At 46.2% G+C, this 20,011-nt stretch overlaps 1 protein-coding gene across 5 annotated transcripts in view; it reads right to left on the bottom strand.

The window, feature by feature from the left end:
* The window catches only part of MICAL2 (microtubule associated monooxygenase, calponin and LIM domain containing 2), a 198,102-nt gene that overhangs the window by 142,396 nt on the left and 35,695 nt on the right, over nucleotides 1-20,011 (bottom strand). For all 5 annotated transcript variants that reach the window (XM_016135436.2, XM_016135437.2, XM_036221339.1 and 2 more), the window contains exon 3: nucleotides 6,279-6,619. In XM_016135436.2, coding sequence (XP_015990922.2) covers nucleotides 6,279-6,542 — 264 coding nt within the window. In that variant the 5' untranslated portion in view covers nucleotides 6,543-6,619. The remainder of the gene's footprint in view (nucleotides 1-6,278; nucleotides 6,620-20,011) is intronic.

Below are 20,011 nucleotides of genomic sequence, written 5' to 3'. Positions count from 1 at the left end.
TAGTCCCTGTCCTTAGGTTGCTAACAGTGAGTATGAAAAAGATGAATGAATGAATGAATGAATGAATGAAAGGAAGGAAGAAAAAGAAAGAAAGAAAAGAGAAAAGAAAAGAAAAGGAAAGAAAAGAAAAGAAAAAAGAAAAAAGAAAAGAAAGGAGGGAGGGAAAAAGAAGAAAAAGGCAATCAATGAGGGACACTGATCAGTGAGATCTGGTAGGACAAGAGTCTGAGAGCCTACCTGAAGCACCAAACCCAAACCAGGAAAAGGTAAAGAAGGGGAAAGTAGAGGAGAGATCAGGAGGGCTCCCTGAAGGAGGTGATGCTTGCTTAAGCGCAATCATAAAGAGAACAAGTTAGCTAGGCCAGGAAGGGGTCTCTGTTCAGCAGTAACAGTACAGATCCTCCCTGGGCCAGGGTTCTAAAATCTCCCATTCTTTGAGGAAATTTTAAAGAGGAAAGTATATACTTGTATTTTTTTTTTCTTTTAAAGAACATTCACCTTCACTGATAAAGCAAACTTCTTAATAAAACCATGTAGAGGCAATAATTTGTTCAACTATAAAGCACTACACAAATGTTGGGTGGTAACACTAATGACATTGTGACTGTGATTGTTACAGGGGTGGCAGTGAATCCCTACCATATTCTTGCCAGACTGCTCGTCACTCGGTGGCCCCATTCAAGGTCATCCAGCCCATTTTCCAGGACTCGATGGATGTCCTTCCCAATGCCTTCTCAGCAAGGCCAAGCAAATCCAAGGAGTCAACATCCTGCCATAGTAGCTCCCTTTTAAAGGACTCTTCTTAGCATTCTCCAGCACTATTGGTGGGAGTGTCCACTGGAAGAACCCCCAGGGAGGAGAATTTGACAATGTCTATAATATTGTCAGCGCAATCCACATATCCATCTCCAATATCCTCACAATCTATCCCATAGGTATGCTTTTACGCACATACAAAGTATGTATGAGGAGGTACACTGCAGCACTATTTAAAATGGCAATAGATGGGAAACAATCTAAGTAGGTAATGAAATGTGATTTAGCCACAAAATGGAAAGCCATTAAAAGCCGTGAAAATAATAAAAGGGTGAGAGTCCCATGTACTGATACAAAACAATCTTCAAGATATGTTTTCAAGTGAAAACAGCTAGATAAACAATAAATATGTAAAAAGAATTCCATTAGAAATAAAGGGGATGCACACATCCATATGCATATGTGTGTGCACACACACGTATACACATGTAGAAACTTTCAAGAAAGGCACTGGGACAGGCAATGGGGCAGTGGTGGCCTCCAGGGAGGGGACGAGTGGGGCTGAAGAAAACACATTTCTTTTCACAGTATATTTTGTTGTCCTGCTTGAATTATTTTTCAATCATGAGCATGCACTTCATTTTTAATTAAATAAAAGTAGTTATTTTTCTTAAAAAGAAAAAGAGGTCTTTATTTATGAAATGAACTACCGTGTACCCAGATTAACCACTTCCCATGAAGACAGAAAATAAAAGAGTTTTTTTCAACTCAGCTTAATATTTTTGGGAATTGATTTTACTTAAGCTCATATATAACATCCAATGCACAAATTCATGCAAACCCCACACACTCCATGTGGAGTTGTGGTGACAGTGTAGAAATTAACATAACCTGATTGGCAATCTACGCTTGACCATGTCTGATGTAGCAGAGTCCTTTGTCAAGTAAATGGATAAATGCAGAGTTCAGCCAAGTTTTGTGTTCAACTGGGACGGAATTTCACACCCCAGAGACCATCCTCTGCTCTACTGGTTTTGTCTGCAACTGTCCATATTAGGCAAAGCAGTACTTGGCATGGCCCAGCCGGTGCAGCAGAGCCTGGCTTTGGGGGCTGTGGTGGGTGATTTCAGAGGTCCGGAATGTCAGATAGGCTTATCTAGGCCAGGAGATAGCAGCCTTCTGCCCCCAGCGTCACCCCTCCCAATCTCCCACCCTACCTCTCTGCCTCCCACTGTGCAGCTCAGGAACCACATACTGAGCTGGGCCCAGGCATTTCCAGGGCTGGGCTACGGGAGAGCCACGGGAGAGGCAAAAATGGGCAAGGGTCACGTTCTGGAGCAAAAGGTGTGGGCTGACTCTGCTGGATGCTCCCGAAACACTGACGTTTCCTTTTCAGAAGTTAATGCAAGAGCCTTCATCATACGGGCTAACACCATTTCTGCTGGTGACAAAAGTCCATGACTCATTTCCTGCACACGTTTTTATGGCAATGATGTATGAATGCCTCCTGACCTGAACTGGTTATTTGCAATTACTGAGCCATTCCATGGAGGGTGATGGAGAGAACCCTGGACTGGGAATTGGGGCTCATCCTCAGTAATCCTCTAGGTCCTAGTCCTCCAGGTTCTCTGTTTGACTGTAGGACTCTCTCTCCACAGCCTGGCCTCAGAAGGCCTTTTCTTCTGGTCTACTCTTGCCATTCATTCATTCTGCTCTCTCTGGTTCTCGCCCTCTCGCTAATTCCCACATTCACATTTCATAAGCAATGCATGCTTCCTAGATTATCTCTCTCTGCCTTGTGTTTCCTCTAACTCTTCTTTCAGCAATACAAGGCAAATTCCTACTCATCTGTCAAACTCCAAATCATACCTCCTTGCCCAAGAAGCATTCGCAGACTACCCCAGTCACACATACTCCTAGAGAAGAGTGTACACACCTGGAAATATCTAATGAATGAATGAACAGAAGAATATATGAGCAAACCGATAAACAGAGCCCAAATCCTGGCAATGTCACCCACTAGGTCCAGCCAAATAGCTTTAGCTTGCTGAGACTCTGTTCGTCACGTGTCAAATGCAGAGACTGCACACCATATTCCCTCAAAATCTTTTAGCATTAGAAGTACATATAAAATAAATGACCAGACTCCATGATTTTGTGATTATGGTATCCCATACCAAATTAGGTGCTGCATTTTCTTCTGGGTTGCTTTCCTCAGGAACGTTACACAAATGGATGCAGCATTTGATCCTGTTATTACCCTAATACAGAGGCGATATCAGTCCTGAGAGAGTCAACCTGGACTGATCCTTGGTTCACACCATTCTTACCCAAATGGATCGCACCCAAGGAAAGAATTGTTAGGTGCCTGACAAAACCTTCATAAATAATAATCAGTAATAAACAATGACCTCAAGTTAGGTTGTGCAAATGGCATCTAAGTCACTGCTCTAGTGACACTGCAGGTCCTTCTCCCTGTTCCCCAGCACCTGTACCAGAGGCCTTTTTCTCCAGATTCTGGTCATTAATCTGTCTTCACTAAGACCACCAACATGAACACACAGCCACACACTCATTCATATTCATTCATATTCATATTCTCTCTTTCTCTTTCTCTCTCTCTCTCTCTCTCTCTCTCTCTCTCTCTCTCTCTCTCTCTCTCTTTCTCTCTCTCTCAGAACAGCACAGTGCTTAGCATATAGTAGGGGTTGATAAATGTTTATGCAATGCTGAAGCCCAGATCCACTCCAGATGGCGCTGTGATGTGTCCACATCAGCAGGAGGTGGGAGTGCTTGGCTGAATTTTGTTCATACTCACCCTACCTGTGGCTAACCAGGAGCTTGGCTATGTGCCTTGGAAATACACCTGTGTTCCATGGCATAGCATTAATAGTCAGCCATGTGTACACTAATGCCCAGCATTTCTTGTTTGGTTAATGCTCAGCATAAATGACTACACCCAAATGAGAGGCGTAAGCAAGATAGTGTCTGCTCATGTTGGAAGAGCAGGAGGACCACATTCTGTGTTTTGCTTGACTGACTCAAGGAGTATAAGCACTGAGCTCTTAGAGCTGAGCACTAACTATCCACGTGAATCCAGTATGGAAAGAGCCTGTACCATAAGCGGAATGCAAATAAACAGTCACTGTAGAAGACACCTGTTGTTTATCTGTTTCTTACCTTCGTATCCCTGGGGACCTATTCCTCTCTCATATCAATCATGTGATGCTTAAAAGGGCGCCAAAGACAGCAGCTAGCTCCCCTTGCTTTGGCCACAATAACTGGCGTAGAGGTGAACCTATTGGAATCATTCCCTGAGGTTTGTTTGTCTCTCCCCAACCCCCTCAATATTGAGCAGGCAGAGAAAGATTCTAGCCTTTTGAGTCAGAGCTATAAAGATGTGAATTAGAGGCTAACAATATGGAGAAAATCTCGCAGGAGGGAAGAACAGTGCTAACACAGAGCTAAACAACCACGAGAGAGATGGGAGAGGGGATGGAACAGACTGAGTGTCTAGACCTTCCTGTTTATACAAGTTACTGATTTCCCTGTTTCCTTTAGGTTAGTTTGAGCAGCTAAAGTGGCCTAATGCAGCATGACTGTACTTAGAGTGCATTTTCAAGTGCATTTTTTACTCTTCAGCTAGTTTTTATGAGATGGGCTACCACACATTTAAAATGTCTTTGTTCCTCCTCCTAAAAAAGGCATAAAAATCCTGGGCAAGAGTTACTCTTATTCGGTCAGCATCACTAGCTCAAGATGTTTGTTCTTTCTCTTTGTATCGTGGGCACCAGTGGTGACCTGCCAACCACAGGATGTGAGGTCTCTTCTATTTCAAGTCATCAAATTTTGTAAAATAGGGGCTGGCCAAACGGGCTAGGCAACCGGCTAGTGATTTTTGAAAGAAGGACATTTACATGGCGGTCAGGCCCCCATCCCATCTTCCTGCTGGCTGACTCCCTCTGAAGGTCTGTCTCCAGATTGCCAAGAGAGTCTCCTCAGCAACTAGAAGCTGTTGAGTGTCTGGGGCAATGCATTTCTTAATAAGACCTGAAAACTTTCCCTGAGAAAACAAATTGCATGCAGTTCAGCCACATGACTACTATGGGACCCTTTTAAAAGAAAGCCGCCTTACACAATTACTGAGAAGGGTGATGTTTTTAAAGCTAAAAGCGTCCTTCTCCTCTCAGTCTGAAACGCCGCCCAGTGAACTATGAACCACAGTTACAACAACTAGGAAGTGAGGTGCTGGGTGGGGATGGCACCTAGGATACTGGCGCCACTCCTTTCTCTCCCTCTTCTTCTTTAGCACTTCCATCTCCTCTGTGTAGGGCTGAAGCTTGGCAGGTTATGGGCAGGCACTGCCAGAATGGCTAGTATGCTCTGGACTAAAGCGACTGGTCTCTTTCATTCTGGTGCATGCTCCATGCTCTTCCCATGCCCCATACAATTGTGCATCCCAGGCTCAAATAAGCTTGGCAGCTGTCTCCCCTGGGGGCAAGAGAAAGCAGCCTTATCCCACGGTGTACTCAACAGCTCCTCATCACCAAAACAAACACACAACAGTCCTGATCGCCATGGAGAGTTCAATCCTCTTGTCTGGGATTGGCACCGACTAAAATTCCAAGGGCTCTGGCCGAGCTATCTCCTGTGAGGTCTAAATACAGCACACTCGATTTTAACCTAAACATACGGCCTGGACCAGTGCCCAGGGCTGACAGGACCCAAGACCCAGCCGGGAAGTCTTGACTACTGGTTGCCCCCCCAGCAATGGGCACTGCAGAGATATCAGAGATGCGATGTGCTGGTCAGCCCATGTTCACAGATGCCGCCTAAGGCCAAACAATGGGGGATGTAATCAGCTTGTGGAGGGTTAACTGCAAGCATGATCACGAGAGAAAATGCATCCTGGGGAAGGGGGTAGGGAGGTGGAGAATGCGGAGGAAGAGAGAGAGAGGAGGAAAAGGCAGTAAGGACCGAAGACCTCTATCATTACCAATTAAAACCAGGGGACCTTTCTAAAATGTTTGCTCCCAGGGGAACACAATGCTATGGAATTTATGCCTCACCATGGGATCTGGCAGACCAAGGTTGTCTTCTAATTGTGTAACTTTGGGCAAGATAACTGACTCTTCAGTTTTCACATCTCTAAAATGGCCCAGTGGACTATTGTGGGTGTTCAGTGAAACCACGTACATGGAGTGCACAGCGCACAGAAGTTGGCCGATAAATAGTCACTACCAGAAGCAGTAGTGGCAGTAGTAATAACAGAAGCAGGATAACGTCAGCATGCCTTTGCTTTTCTCTGTCTCGGAGAGGACACAAGGAGAATTGCTGAGACCACTGCCTTAAGATGGAAACTCCCAAACAGGATAAGCTGCGCACGTACAAAGACAACTTTCAACTGAGCAAGACATCAAAACATACCTACACACCTGTTGAGAACCTGAGAACGTCAAAACGGCAACAACTCCCTACCCTTTCAACAAGGGTAACGGATGTCCACACAGGGGTTCCCTTACCTTGGTGTTCATACACGACTTCCCTCGCTTGTATTCTTTGTGGGATCCACGCTTGTCCAATTTGTACCACAGGGCTTTGGCCTTCCAGGTAGTCACCTTGGACTTGAGCTTGGAATAAAAGTTTCTGTGGTCCAGAGGGTCTAGGTCCAGGAGTCGCGTGAGGATGTTGAAGGCCTGGAGAGTGCCTTTGCATGTGGAAGCCTGGACAAAGTTCTCGAAAACCTGCCCGGCCTGGGTCTGCTTCTCGTCCTCATTTTCCCCCATGTTTCAGGAGCCACGTGGAGCAGGTATGTGGAGAAGATGGAGGAGGACACCATGAAGTACCTGGAGAAAGGTCACACCTGCAAAGATAGGTGGAGGCAGAGGTGAGCTCCAAGGGTGAGGCGAGGGTGGGTGCTAACGGGGAAAAATAAAGTCCTTTAAGATACTATACATAATACTAAACACATATAATCTATAGAAAATGTGCAATTCTAACCTGTCAATGCCACCCTGCTGGCAATCTCTTCCTCCCCAAAGCCCCACCCCTCTTGCTGGCTAAAGAGAACCACAAATTGCTCAAAGTTATGCCCTGGTTGATGTTAACATTACTTGGTCAATCTTGCTATGAGCCAGATGCCTCTAGAAATAACAACTTAAAAAAGAGAAAAAATAGAAAAGCACTCTAGATTTAGCACCATTAAAAACCTATAATTCTTGCCGCAAATTCATGGGCTAATCTAATGTAACCCAGCCACGTGATATTAGTACACAGACCAACAAAACAAGCACATGCCTCCCTAGGTTTCATGACCTTCTCACCTATCATTAGACGTGAATCTTTCAGTCTTTTTTCATTGTTGGTTACCAGAGGGTAGGTCCTTCCCCTATACAGGCGACAGACAACAACTTCTTAAAACGTCTATTCCTGGTTTTTTGCTGAAAGCACAGCATCTACCTCCATCAGACATAGAGAAAGACAGAGACATGTGGGTCTCCTCCTGATATATGAAAGGAGCCTGTGCTTTGTAAGCCCAAGCTGTGAGCTATTTGGAACAAGTGCTTAGGCTGGTGGAAGAAAAATGCAATGGGTGTTCATTCACATCACAAAAATAGCTTGCCTGGGTTTTGGCCATCGTCCTTTCCCTTTGCACCACTCTAACCTCAGGCATTTCTTAGCAGAGTCATTTAAGTTTCAAAGGAACAAAAACAAAATTAGAGCTGATTTTCCAAAGCTCTAGCTATTTTTCCAAAATCCAAAGCTAGTGCAAGAAGACAAGCATGGAGAAGCTGAGGCTGGCCCAGCTGTCAGGAAGGCAAGGGTCTGTAAATGAGAGGATACAACAAGCACATCGGGGTTGGGCAGGAGGAGGTCAGCAAACACAAAGACAAGGCCCTCAGGCTGGGTGGCTTCCCACTCTCCAGATGGGAACACTATTATGGGTGTATTTAGATTGTGGACTGGCTTTATAATACTAAAAGCAGAGTCCAATGTTTATCTCCTCCCTCGATCTTTTACTAATCCATTCAGCGACAATTACTAGTGTCTTAGCAAGAACTGCACATCACCCTAGGTGCTGGAGATACAGAGATGGGGCCTGGTGAGGCAGGTAGACCCAGACCCATAAAGAGCTGATTCTAAGACAACAGGAGAGCACTTGCAGAATACGAACACAGTGCACACAAGCTCAGAGTAAGTGCACAGTGGAGTCCAGAGGTGCCGTGAGAGGGAAATGACAAAATGTGACAATTTTAAGAACAAAGTGGATTTCATTAGAAGACGGGGAAATGAATGTTCAGGCAAAGGAAACACCATACAAAGGTGTGAGTCTGGAAAGAGCCAGGACAGCTGCAGAACGACAGCAAATTCACCACGTCAGGCATTAAAGACTTACGACAAGGTGTGGTGGGGGTATGCAAATTGTGGAGGGGGCCTGGTTTCTCCAGTGGGCTGTAGGGTACAGAAGACAATGCGGCAGCTGAGACAAGTCTTTTGGGAATGTGAGCTGGCAGAGGATGGACTAGAGAAGGAGGCAGCTAAGGGGCTGCCCAAGTAACAATGAGGAAAGCGGCTGGGAGAGCAAAGGGGAAAAGCTCCCAGGTGAATGTTGTATGGCAGCCTGGCTGCGCACCACCAGTAAGGAGCAGCCTGCTGGGAAAAGACAAGCTCTTCAGACACCAGACACCCAGATACTGATGCGTGAGGGGGCACAGTATAGGACCCCTCCCTTCCCTCTTTCCCTGACAACTGCCAATGTGCCTGGCACTACAGTCGGCTGAAGAAAGAACAGCACATTCCCTGTTCTAGGCTTAGCCAAGTTCTATTCCTCCACCAGGCCACTTCCTCCATGAGAACTTACCTGGTTGCTCTGGTCCCCACAACTCAACAAATTCAACAGACTTGGAAGGCTGGTTATGAGCTTGGCCTGGCACTGATAAGACATCGAGTCCCTCACAGATGCTCCCTTAGCTTCTTGAATGTCCGCAGTGCTCACTGTGGCATCGCTCACAAAAACACTGCCTCCCACTGTGTTTAAACCCCATCTCCTCACCCCTCTACTCCCATGCAAGAATTGCTACCCAGAAAGCACAGAGAGCAAGACCTGTTTGTTTTCCAGAGCATATCAATATCCTCAGTATTTATCTTTGGAACCACTTCTCTGCCCAGGATTGAACAAAGGCTACAGTAACTGATTGACAAATACAAAGCTACTTGAATTCAACTAGTATCCTGAAGTCCTTTTGAGGATGAGCAGGTGGCACAAAGAAAAACACAGGCTTTGGGGCTATTGGAGGCCAAGTCCAAAGCTCAGCTCAGCTTCTCACTTCCCATATGGCCTCACACAAGCCACATAAGGTCTGAACCTCAGTTTCGTGTGTGTGTGTGTGTGTGTGTGTGCGCGTGTGTGTGTGTGTGTGTGTGAGAGAGAGAGAGAGAGAGAGAGAGAGAGAGAGAGAGAGAGAGAGAAGCGGGTGATAATCTGCACCTTGCAGGGTTGCTGTGAAGGGCGAGAGACATGTGTGAGAGCAGAGCCTGGCCCTCGGCGGCACAGAGTAGACATGGAAATGCACACTGTATCCATCGCATGGGGCAGATTTGTATCTGGGGAACACACCAGTTTGAAAAACAGTTTTGTAAATCAATTCTCCAAGTTGCCAACTCCTCGTCTAAAATGGTGAACTGTTTAGAGGTATAGAGCCAGACCTGACTGCCAGAGAAACATTTACAAACTGGAAGAACCTGTCTCTTCCCAACCTCAGCTGCCTCCCCTCCTCCCCCTCCTCCCCCAAAAGAAAAACGAATAACTTAATCTCAGGGCTCCAGTAGAAAGAGCCAAAGGTGGTGCTGAGGGCGCTGGGTGGGCGTGGGAGCTCCAGGAACTAGCTCTTATCTACAGTGAGATAAAGGAGGCGGAGGGAGACAGCCAGACAGGAGTCGGTAAGTGCTGCCTTGGACTGTACCCCACAGCCCGTACCAGCCTCAGACCTGCCTCCCTTGATCTAAAGGGTCTAGTCTCAACCTTTAAAGTCAGCTTTCCAAAATAAGTCAAAGACCATAAAAATGACTCTTTAACACCCATGCAAGGTAGGCTTCCGCACAGGAGAACTTCAGAATATTTTAGAATATGGCAAACCTGGGCGTGAATCTAGCCCCATGCATCTGTCAGCTGTGTGACCCTTGGCAGGTTATCTAACCCATCTCAGTCTGTGTTTTCATCTGTAAAATGGGGATAATAATACTCACTTCCTAGGGTTGTAAGGATTAAATTCAATCACGTAGGTGATAAATTCAGTACTTGGTGGCTACATGATAAGGAGCATGTACGCTATTCTTCAAATGGCCCAAATCTCATCAAACCAAAAGGAAGATAAAAAGGAACATAATTGACGACCCCTGGGACTAGCTTCCCGGGCTCAGGAATAATGGACTTTTGAGGCTCTGGGCTTTCAGTTCAGATCTGGGTTCAAATCTACTTCCTAGCTGTGTCACCTTGGACGCCTCATTTAACCGCTGAGTTTTAAGTTCCCCATATTTACTGTGGGGGACCTCACAGAAGGAAGTTTGGGCAACTGAAAACACACATGGTACAAGGTGGTTTTGTTATGAACTAGAAAGGCTGACTTAGAAGGACTCAGTCTGAGTCTGAGCTTCAAGCCTTTTCTCCCAGAAACTGGGGCGTACTATTTTTGGTGAGTCCCCTTCTCCTTCCCCAAAAGGAGAAGGTCGAGGATTAGTTAAGTCAGAAGATCCTGGGTAATAGCTCTGTTAAAATTTTCCTTGTCAACCACCACCCAGCTGTTGCCTTTTTGGAGTTTGATATGAAATATAAATAAAACCACTACCCAGAAATATGAAAGGTTTATGCATTTTCTGGGAAGAAACAAGATGTGATGCTTTAGTTTCCAAGAATAGTCTTAAGCAATTTGTTTTTTGCCAAGTGGAGTCCCTCATTTGTGGTTCTGTCTATAGGACTTCATGAGTCTCAAAGCAATTCCCTTGCCCTGCCTCTGCCTGCTACAAATTAAAATTCGGGTCCTCAGATTGTTGATGACAGCAGCGGCAATGGGCTCAGAGCATGGCATCTAGGAGACAAGTTCAAGGTTTATGCAAAGTCTCTGAGTACCTCTCAAATTAGAGGAGGAGCCTCCTGGCATGAGAGTTGCCAGTACAATGCCCTCACATTTAGGAATCTCGCACCTGCTGCCTTTTCTAGGCTTTATCACCTGCCAAATAGCATCAAACAGTGCGACCAGGCCATGGATGGATGGCGGAGTTCTATTAAAAACTTGAGGGCTGGAGGGACACTGGGAGGAACCTTCCCACAGAGTAGCAGTTTGGCCCAGGAGAAAAGCTCAGCCCTCAACTCCACCCTCAAGGCTCGCAGATGTTCCGAGGTAAACACAATCTAAAAATCAAACACTATTGCTACTGACACTGCCAAGTCCCCATTCCAACTTACCATCTTCCAGGTTTACCTTACCAAGAGGCCCCTGGGCATGGCTGGTTTCCTCATCAATGAAATGGGGGTGTTTGTCTCATGCACTCACAGTGGTGGGAGGGACTCAAGTCTCTAACTCTGCACCTTGAACACAGAAGACCCTCAGCCATGGATACCTGGAGCCAGCCAGGGCCTCGGCAGTGGGAAATGCCTTCCACACACGCTGCATCTCTGCAGAGCCCAGCATGAGCAGAAAACCTGGTTTACAGGTAACTCCTGCAGACCTCATCTTCTCACCAACCCAGGGATGCCTGGCTTTCCACCTACGAGGACATGTGGCAACCAGCTTGAACCAAAAGAGCTAACTCCCAGAGTTGGGAAGGGACTAAAAAGGCCCCCTTGTCCTCCTTATAATCTCCTTCCAGAAAGGAGTCCCCAGCCTTCTCTTGGTCACCTCCCCAAATGGAGAGCACACTGCCTCCCGGGAAAGCCTGTTCCACCCTTGCCTCCTCTGACTAGAAGAGAGCCTTAGTGAGATCAATCCTGTCTCTATCAGTTCCTCTCTGTTCCTGGTTTTAGCCCTTGAGTCACCCACAGGAAGTTGAAGCCTTTCCATGTGGGCTAAACCCAGACATGCAGTCTTCTTACATACACCATCTGGGCCCCCACAAGGAAAGGCTGATGGAAATATCCACGAGACTAACTACAAGAGCCCAAACAGGTTCCCAGTCTGCAGCAAGGACCCAGACATCATCCTCTGTATAGTGGCCCTAGGGTGGGGACCTCAGGAAAGAGAGTGCAGGCTACCGCAGGCCCTGGTCTTCTATGCTGCTACTCCACTGAGGGCCCAGGATCATTTGGCCCTTGCCCTTCTGGCCGCAGCCCTCTCCTCATTCTTTCTCAATAGAGTTGACCACATTGCTCTGGCTTAAAGTGACCTCACACATTCCCACTTCCTCACCTCTGTCCATTTCCTTATGGAATCATTCACAGTAAATGATTCTGAGATGACCCTCCACCCTCAACCTTTCAGTGAATCAGAGACCTGTATGCTGGCCAGTCACGGTCAGGAAGGAAGCCAATGCCATCAGAAGCCCAGGCTAAGCTCTTTCACCTGAATTCTCCCAAGAAGTCCTCACAACAGGTCCGTGAGGTGAGGTGATTTTCTCTCCCTCCCCTCTCTTTCCCTCTCTCTCATATGTAAGAAAGGCCTTAGGAAAAAAAGAAGTCATTTGCCCATCTCACTTTCCTGTAATGCAAGTATAAGTTTACCATATGTGGTTACTATTATGTATGTTTGTATATACACAAATATGCATGCATGTATATATATAAAATATGTATATGCATGTATACATGCAGTGTGTATGTACACGTGTGCGCATACATTTGCATGCACTTATATGTGTGTATATGCCTGTGTATACAGACATATGCACAAATATATTGTAAACACTTTTCTATAAGGATTTCTAGCCAGTGCTCCACATCTCCATTTGTACCACTAAGACTCTCTTCAAGAACCTTCTGGAGAAACAAAGCCTTTGAGGTGGCAGAACTCTGGCCTGGGCATGAGGAGACTAAACTTGCCCTTCTCACTGCCCTCACGAGGACACCGACAGCCACACCACTCAGCTGCTCACAGAGAACAGGACCCTGTCCCAGACCATTTACATCCACGACCTCATTTAACCATCCTTGTTTGAGGAAAGAAAAGACAGATTTAGAGAGGGCAGTGACCTCAATATCCCGCGGTCGTGAGTGGGGATGCTCAGTTCCATCTCACTTGAAAACCCACACACGCTTAGCCACCGATCAGCATGTCAACATGAACTGTGTAGATGGAAATAATGTGGCTTCCTGTTCCACAGCCACTGGGTAAATTAAATGGGCTCAGTTCTGTAGTCTCTGAAGTTCTTTCAAGCTCCGAGAGTTCACAAATGTCAACAACAGGGTGTGGTTTCATGAGTTATGATGCAACCAAACAATCAAGTTTTAAGCACTCCTTTGAACAATGTTTACACAGACATTTGATACACAGAAAAATGCTTATGCGCTAATGCAGAGTGAAAAGAGCAGGATATGATTTCAGGTTCTCAATAGGATCCAAGTCCATAAAGTAATATCTGTAGGTGAATGAAACGAGCCAAATGTGAGCAGTGGTTATGTGTGTGGATGGTATTTCAGATGATTTTTACTTTTAGCTTTATGCTTTTCTGTATTTCCCAAAATTTCTACCAGGAACACGCACAATGTTTATAATCCCCTCCTATACACACATTCCAAGTCCAGGAGTGTTCCCTTCCTGACTAGACTGAGGGTCTTGCCAATAGGAGGTGAGCTTCTGTGTTTCTTATCTTCCTCGGGCCTAACGAGTACTCAGCCCCATGTGGCCCCACTGCCCTTGTGGTGCTACTTTTCTCCAGAAAACAAAGGGCCATCCTGCAAAGGGCCATCCACATGCTAACTTAATGAATTTGCTTACATTCCGGCAGGTCAGGGATGAAGCCCCCAAGGCTGCTCTGCTCTCTGGTTCACAGGTCCTCAAGCCCAGGGTGGCAGGCCTCTTTCTGGGGCGGCATGCTGGGAAATGGGGAAGATGATGCCTTTGACTGAGTTCCAGCTATGCACACAGGACCTGTTGCCAGCGAACCCACAAGAAAGAAACCTACGTACTTGGTTATGGGCCAGGAGGTGCTCAACAAACACATTGAGCTTATCTTACCAACAAAACCTTAGTCTATTCTGCATGTGCCCTGAATCATCTTTTATCACATCTTTATCACTGTGAACTCTAAATTCCAATTTCAAAAGGCCAGCCTAACTCAAAACTTATGGTGAAAGGTGCCCAGAATAAGCGAATTCATAGAGACAGAAAATAGATGGGTGGTAACCAGGGGGAAGAGGAGAATGGAAGTTATTGTTTAATGGGTACAGACTTTGAATCTGGGATGATGAAAACGTTCTAGCGATGAACGGTTGTGATGGCTGCGCAACAATGTGAATGCACTTAATGCTACTGAACTTTAAACTTAAAAATGCTTAAAATAGTAAATTTTATGTTATGTATATTTCCCCATAACAAAAAAAAATAAATAAAATGCATATGACGAATAACCATCACCACCTAACAGTGGGAGCTGTCCAAGGCCAGAATACACAATTCGTAGACCAATCAACAATGAAGCTAATCTTCTAAAATACTTTTTGAATTAAAATATAATAAGCATAATAAATCATTAGGCTAAAGAAAGGTTCTTGCTGTTTTTTATTTGGCTCAATGAAATAATTTTTAACTTTTTTTTTTTTTGTCAGTCATCTAGGCAGCTCTCATTCTTCTTCCGAATCTCATTTGACCCCAGGAAGCCTGTGAAAGCTCAGCCGTGCCAAGTTCCAAATTTTTATCTCTTGTTCTGCCAGTCCCAGGCGCCCCGCACCGATGCTGCCCCCTCTCCTTGGCACCTGTGAAATCTTCGACACCCCAGGGAAGGCTCCTGGTGCTCGCTCCCAGGGCCTACCATCCACTGTCTGGGGAGAGCACTCCTGTGCGCCCATGGTCCCCGAGCAGTGCTGCGAGCAGACTGCCGCTCCCTGAGAGCAGCGAGCATTCTTCCGCGGCAGACAGATTCCCTAAAAGCTCTTGGAGGACAAGTCCAGATTAGCCCATATCTGTTGGACATGTCATCAGGTTTGGATGAGTGAGAACAGTGGCTGTGTAATAAATAAGTTGAGACTTCTGTCCTTCAAAGTCATGGGTTGGAATATTTTTCATTGACTAACATCAATTTCAGGAACACTGCATAGGAATCCTTTTTGATGTTAAGAGAATTATGTTGTAAGGCAAAAAGCTTCTCCATTACAAAAAAAAACCCAGTAAGTCTAACATGTTATATACCGTAGTTACTGTTGTTAACCATGGCACATGGATGTGACTAAATTCTACCTCACTAATGGCTGGTCTTGCTTCAAAGTCCTATTCTCTAGATACTCTCCACCTCCTTAACCCCAACCCCTTTCCAAAATGGGTTGAATCCGTCCCACAGTATCCTGACTTACCTCAAATACAGTAAGTTCTTCTGCATTGAAATTAATTTTTTGTTTTCCTACTCCCAGTTCCTGGCACAAGGTTCTCTCTACATATTATGTGCTAAATGAATAAATGGATGTTCAACTCTAAGGAACATAAACATTATTGACACTTTATGAGCATCTATGACGTTCCAAGCAATGTGTTAAAAAGCTTTATATTACTAAATAAGTTAATCATAGTAACAAACCAGGGCATTGTTAGATGCTATCATTACTCTCATTCTTCAAGTTAACAACTTGTTCAAGGCCACATAGCCAGAAATGATAAACTTGTGACTTGAAGCCCTATAGCCAGAGTTCAGGGACCACATGCTAAACCACAATACCCATATTGCTCCCCCCAAAAGTGGAAAGAGGTATATAAGTACTGCCTTGCTCACCAAATCAGGGACATGGTCTCTGGCCTAGACCCTTTAAATCATGATACTCCCCTTTCTTTCATTACACTCCAAAATGCTAGGATCTGGAGTCCTCAGATCTCGATGCAACATCAGATGAGGACAGCGGCCAATATGCCAATAACACTCAGCTGAGGGGTGACTTTCAAGCTTTGGTAGGTATGGCAGAGACAGGCTAGCTGATCACCGACGCATTGCACGTTCCTCTTGGGTACCTCCTTGAAGCTGTGTGATCCCACGTGACCAGGCTCTACGTAATGGAATGGGAGCGGAAGCCTATGCCACTTCCAGGGCCACCCCATAAGCGCCTCCCCCGGTGACCCTCCATGCGCTTTCCACTCCTGCCAGAGCACCGCAGCCTTGAAACCACATGCTGAAGATGGCAAAGCCACGAGAAGGAAGGAGCCAGACCCCCTGGAAGCCCACTTGGAAGAAAGCCCAAGAATATTTGGACTTTATATATATGAGAAAGTATGTGAAGTCACTGAGAAATGAGGGTTTATCTGCTAGGCAGGAAACATCACCTTAACTAATGTAGTAAGTAAACCATAACGTGGTGGGTATGTCAAATTTGGCCTGCTTCAGCAAGTACTCCCTCTCAAGAAGAAGGTTGGTTGTGCAAGAATTAACATCCCTCTCACTACTACCACTGTTGTGGGCCAAACAACCGGTTGTCATGTTGTATCTTCCCTTCCATTAGGACCTTGATCCTGGAAAAGTTGCTTGACTTCCAGAAATAAGCCTGCTCACCTTTCTACTTGAGCACCTCACACACGCACATACCCTATGTTGAATAAACATATCCCTTCCCTATTTGAAAATGAAATAAGACAGGAGACTAGGACAGGTAGGCTAGTGTATTTACTAGGTTTCAATAGCCCGCTGATCCCCCAGCTGAGTCCCTGGAAGCCCATGTGGTGTGGTGGAGAAGTGTGGCCTTGAGTCCCTGTGCACTCCCCGAGCAAGGCACAAACAACATAGAGTCCCTGTGAGAATTAAATGAAGGCACCTCTAATGGCACGGGCTTGCAGATGTGTCATTAAGTATCGTTCCCATGCAATGCCTTAGGGACAACTCCCAACACCGCAAAGTATCGCAACTCAAACCAAGGCAGAAACTGGTATATTTTCACATAGATGGCAGGTGGCTCATTTGCTTCTTAGTCTACTTTATGCTGACATGGGACAGCTAAAAGCTTATTGCCACCAAAGTCTTTGCCCAGGGTGCCCTTAAAGTCACTCCCCAGGTGAACCTCTGTATTGGGATGGCATTACATCTCCTGACTTGCTGAAATTAGGCCTCAGAGACGTGAACCCTAGCAATTAGTTTGGAGGATAGAGAGAGATGCTGGGGAAGAGACACAGAAGTCATGGCAAAGTGAGCTTGACTAGGGTTCTTGATGACGCCCGCTGGCTCTGCACACAGCACTGTGCTCAGGAGGTGGGACGCCCATGGAGTGGATGAACCTGGGGAGCTCACAGCCCAGCTCTGTCTCATGGAATCTGTCTTCCGAAGGCCCTGCGTTTTGAAGAATTGTGCCAAGTGATGTCATTTTTCAAGTAAAAAAAAAAAAAAAAAAAAAAAATTGGAGCGGCAGGGATTCACTGCCTGACCAAAAAAAAAACAAAACAAAAAAACTATTTTTTTCCTAATTTGTGAATTTACCAATGTGACGCCATTCTCAAAAATGTGCACAAATTCAACCCCAGTTAGATCCATATTTGCCTTTACTGGAGAAAACGGCACTCTCTTTCCTTCGCTTCACAGCCTAGGTTCCCAACAGAAGAGTCTAGCCTGGCGACATCTACTTTCTCACCTCCACGTACCCTTCGATCCACCACAATCTCATTTCCGCTCACACACACAGCCCACCCCAGGCATCATGCCCAAGGTCACCACCAACTCTCTCTGCTGCTAAATCCAGTCGTCACTTACGGGACCTTATCTCACTCGCACTCTCTGCCCATTTTCAATCTTGGCAAACTTGTCTCTCTCTACCTGCTCCTGAACTTTTGCTGTGTCCCAAGGTTCTCCTCACTTTCTTCTCACTCTCAAGGACCTAAATACTCCAAAATTCAACAAGTGTCTACATCCCGATGACCCACCGAGCTACCCCTCTGATGTAGATCCCCCTGCCACACTACAGGTCCTTATGTCAACTGCCAGTTACATATTTTCCAACTCTCTTACAGAACTCACATGCAGTGAACTTACCTTTCACCCGCACCTGTTCTTCCCCCTCATCCCCACCTCGGTGACCAAATCCTGGGAGTCATCTTCTCTGCCCCCTTTCCCTCATCTCACAGAGCCAGCCAGTGGCCAAGTCCTCACATAGCCCCATCGACTGCCTCCCGTGCGGTCCTTCCTTCCTGCTCTTACCTGCCACTCTCGGAATCCCCTCATAAATGCCTTCTCTGCTTCCAGATCACCTCCCTCCAATCCAGCAGCCTATTTCTCATACTGCCGCCAGAGAAGCTTTATATCAAAAATGCATACTTGGTCAGGTTCCACTTCTATTTCAAATCCTTCAACAGCTCCCGGACCATCTTCAGGGTTAAGTCCAAACATCTTGGTAAAGCAAACAATACCGTGATTCTCCCCTTGCCTGCTCTCCAGCCTGCCTTCCCATCACTTCCCCACCTCCTCCTACCATAGACTTATTGAGCCAGCTTCAGCTCCCTGATAAACTGAACTCTTTCATGCCTCCCTCCCTGTGCCTTTGCTTACATGGGTTCCTCCATCTAAAATGCCCATCTAGACTCTGTTCACTTGGTGAAATACCAGTCAGCTGAATATCAAAGGCAGCAGGTGTCGGGGGTCCAAGTTTGGCCTCTGGAGTCAAGCAGGCTGGTTGCAAACCTCACCTGCTACTTATTCGGTGTGTGAGCCTGGACGAGTTGCTTAACCTCTTTGAACCTCAGTTTCTTCATCCATAAAATGGGGATAATAATAGTGCTGACTCCGCTGGGTTACATGGGGATGAAGTGCAATGACGCCTGGCTGGGCAGCACTTTTGGCTGCACTGTCCTCTTTAAAGCCACGCCTTGGCCTCCCTTCACCTCCTTTGTTCACGCCGTACTCTGTGGAGCATCCGACGGTAGGTTCATACATACTATTGGTTTTATCTACTTGTAGGTCTGCCTGCCCCACCAGACTATGAGCTCTCTGATGCTAGAGGTTGCATGTCCCAGGGCCTGGCATCTGTGCCTCTGGCAATGGTAGATGTTCAATAATCTATTCAAGAATAGTACAAAATTCAGGCTCTGTGGTGGCTTGAATTGTGACTGCCCTCTGTGTCCAAACACCACCAGAGTCACTGCAGGAGCCTCCTCACTAGTCTTCCATCCTCCCCTTCCCACCTCTTGGGCACTACCTCCTTCCTGCTCACAAAGCCCTCAGGGATGTCTAGGCCCCGCGGTATAAGTCCAGACTCCTTTATTGGGCTCATCAGTACCCCCAACGCAGCTCTTGTTTCCTCACTAGGTTCAATTCCCCAAGATATCAGGGCTCCCCTGGGGCTGCCCCTCCAATCCTTTATGTCTGATCTTTGCCTTCCTCCTCCCACCCTACTCTAATCTTACCCATCCTCTGAAGCAAAGTCAGGCCCCATGGTACTAACCGAAGACCTACTATGTGCTGTCTCACATATGAGCATCACAGTCTATTCAAGCAATCGAATTCAAACTAACAATTTTTGATAAGAGCTGAAGTAGAGGTGGGGACCAAGATGTGTGGGCGCGGAGACAGGAGACGATATGACGGACGTCCAGGAGAAAAGCTCACAAAAGAAGTGGCACCAGAGCTGCATCTTAGGGAATAGGCTGGAGTTTTCAGATGCAAAGCTTCCCCAGCCCTTAGTGATATTTTTTCCCCCATGTATCCTTCTAACTCCTGGAGTCTATGCCAGGGGTCACCAAATCTGGCTCCACAGCAGATTCACCAGGAATTGTCCAAAATGGCGCATCCTGGGCCCACTCCCAAAGAGAATCTCTGCAGCCTGAGGTCTGAGGGGGAATCCTGTGGACTAGCTAGATTTGGGAATCACTACTCACATTCAATTCCATTCATTCTATTTACTGAGGACCTACATTAGGCCCGGGATCTTGTGTGGCACTGTAGGTACCAGGTGAACAAGCACCGTCTCTCCCAGGTTCTGAGAAACTGGCATCTAGTAGGGAGACCAAGAGTTATAACACCGAAGTCATACGGTGCATAGATCACAGTATTTGATGCTTCATTTAGCCTCGAACTCAAGCATTTTTTGTACATCAATCTTGTCTGGACAACTAATATATAAACTTCTTGAGGGAAAGCCTAGTGTCTTTTG

Source organism: Rousettus aegyptiacus, unplaced genomic scaffold (genome assembly GCF_014176215.1).
Source record: "Rousettus aegyptiacus isolate mRouAeg1 unplaced genomic scaffold, mRouAeg1.p scaffold_m13_p_5, whole genome shotgun sequence".
Classification (NCBI taxonomy): Eukaryota; Metazoa; Chordata; class Mammalia; order Chiroptera; family Pteropodidae; genus Rousettus; species Rousettus aegyptiacus.
This window is presented reverse-complemented; position numbering and strand designations above follow the sequence as displayed.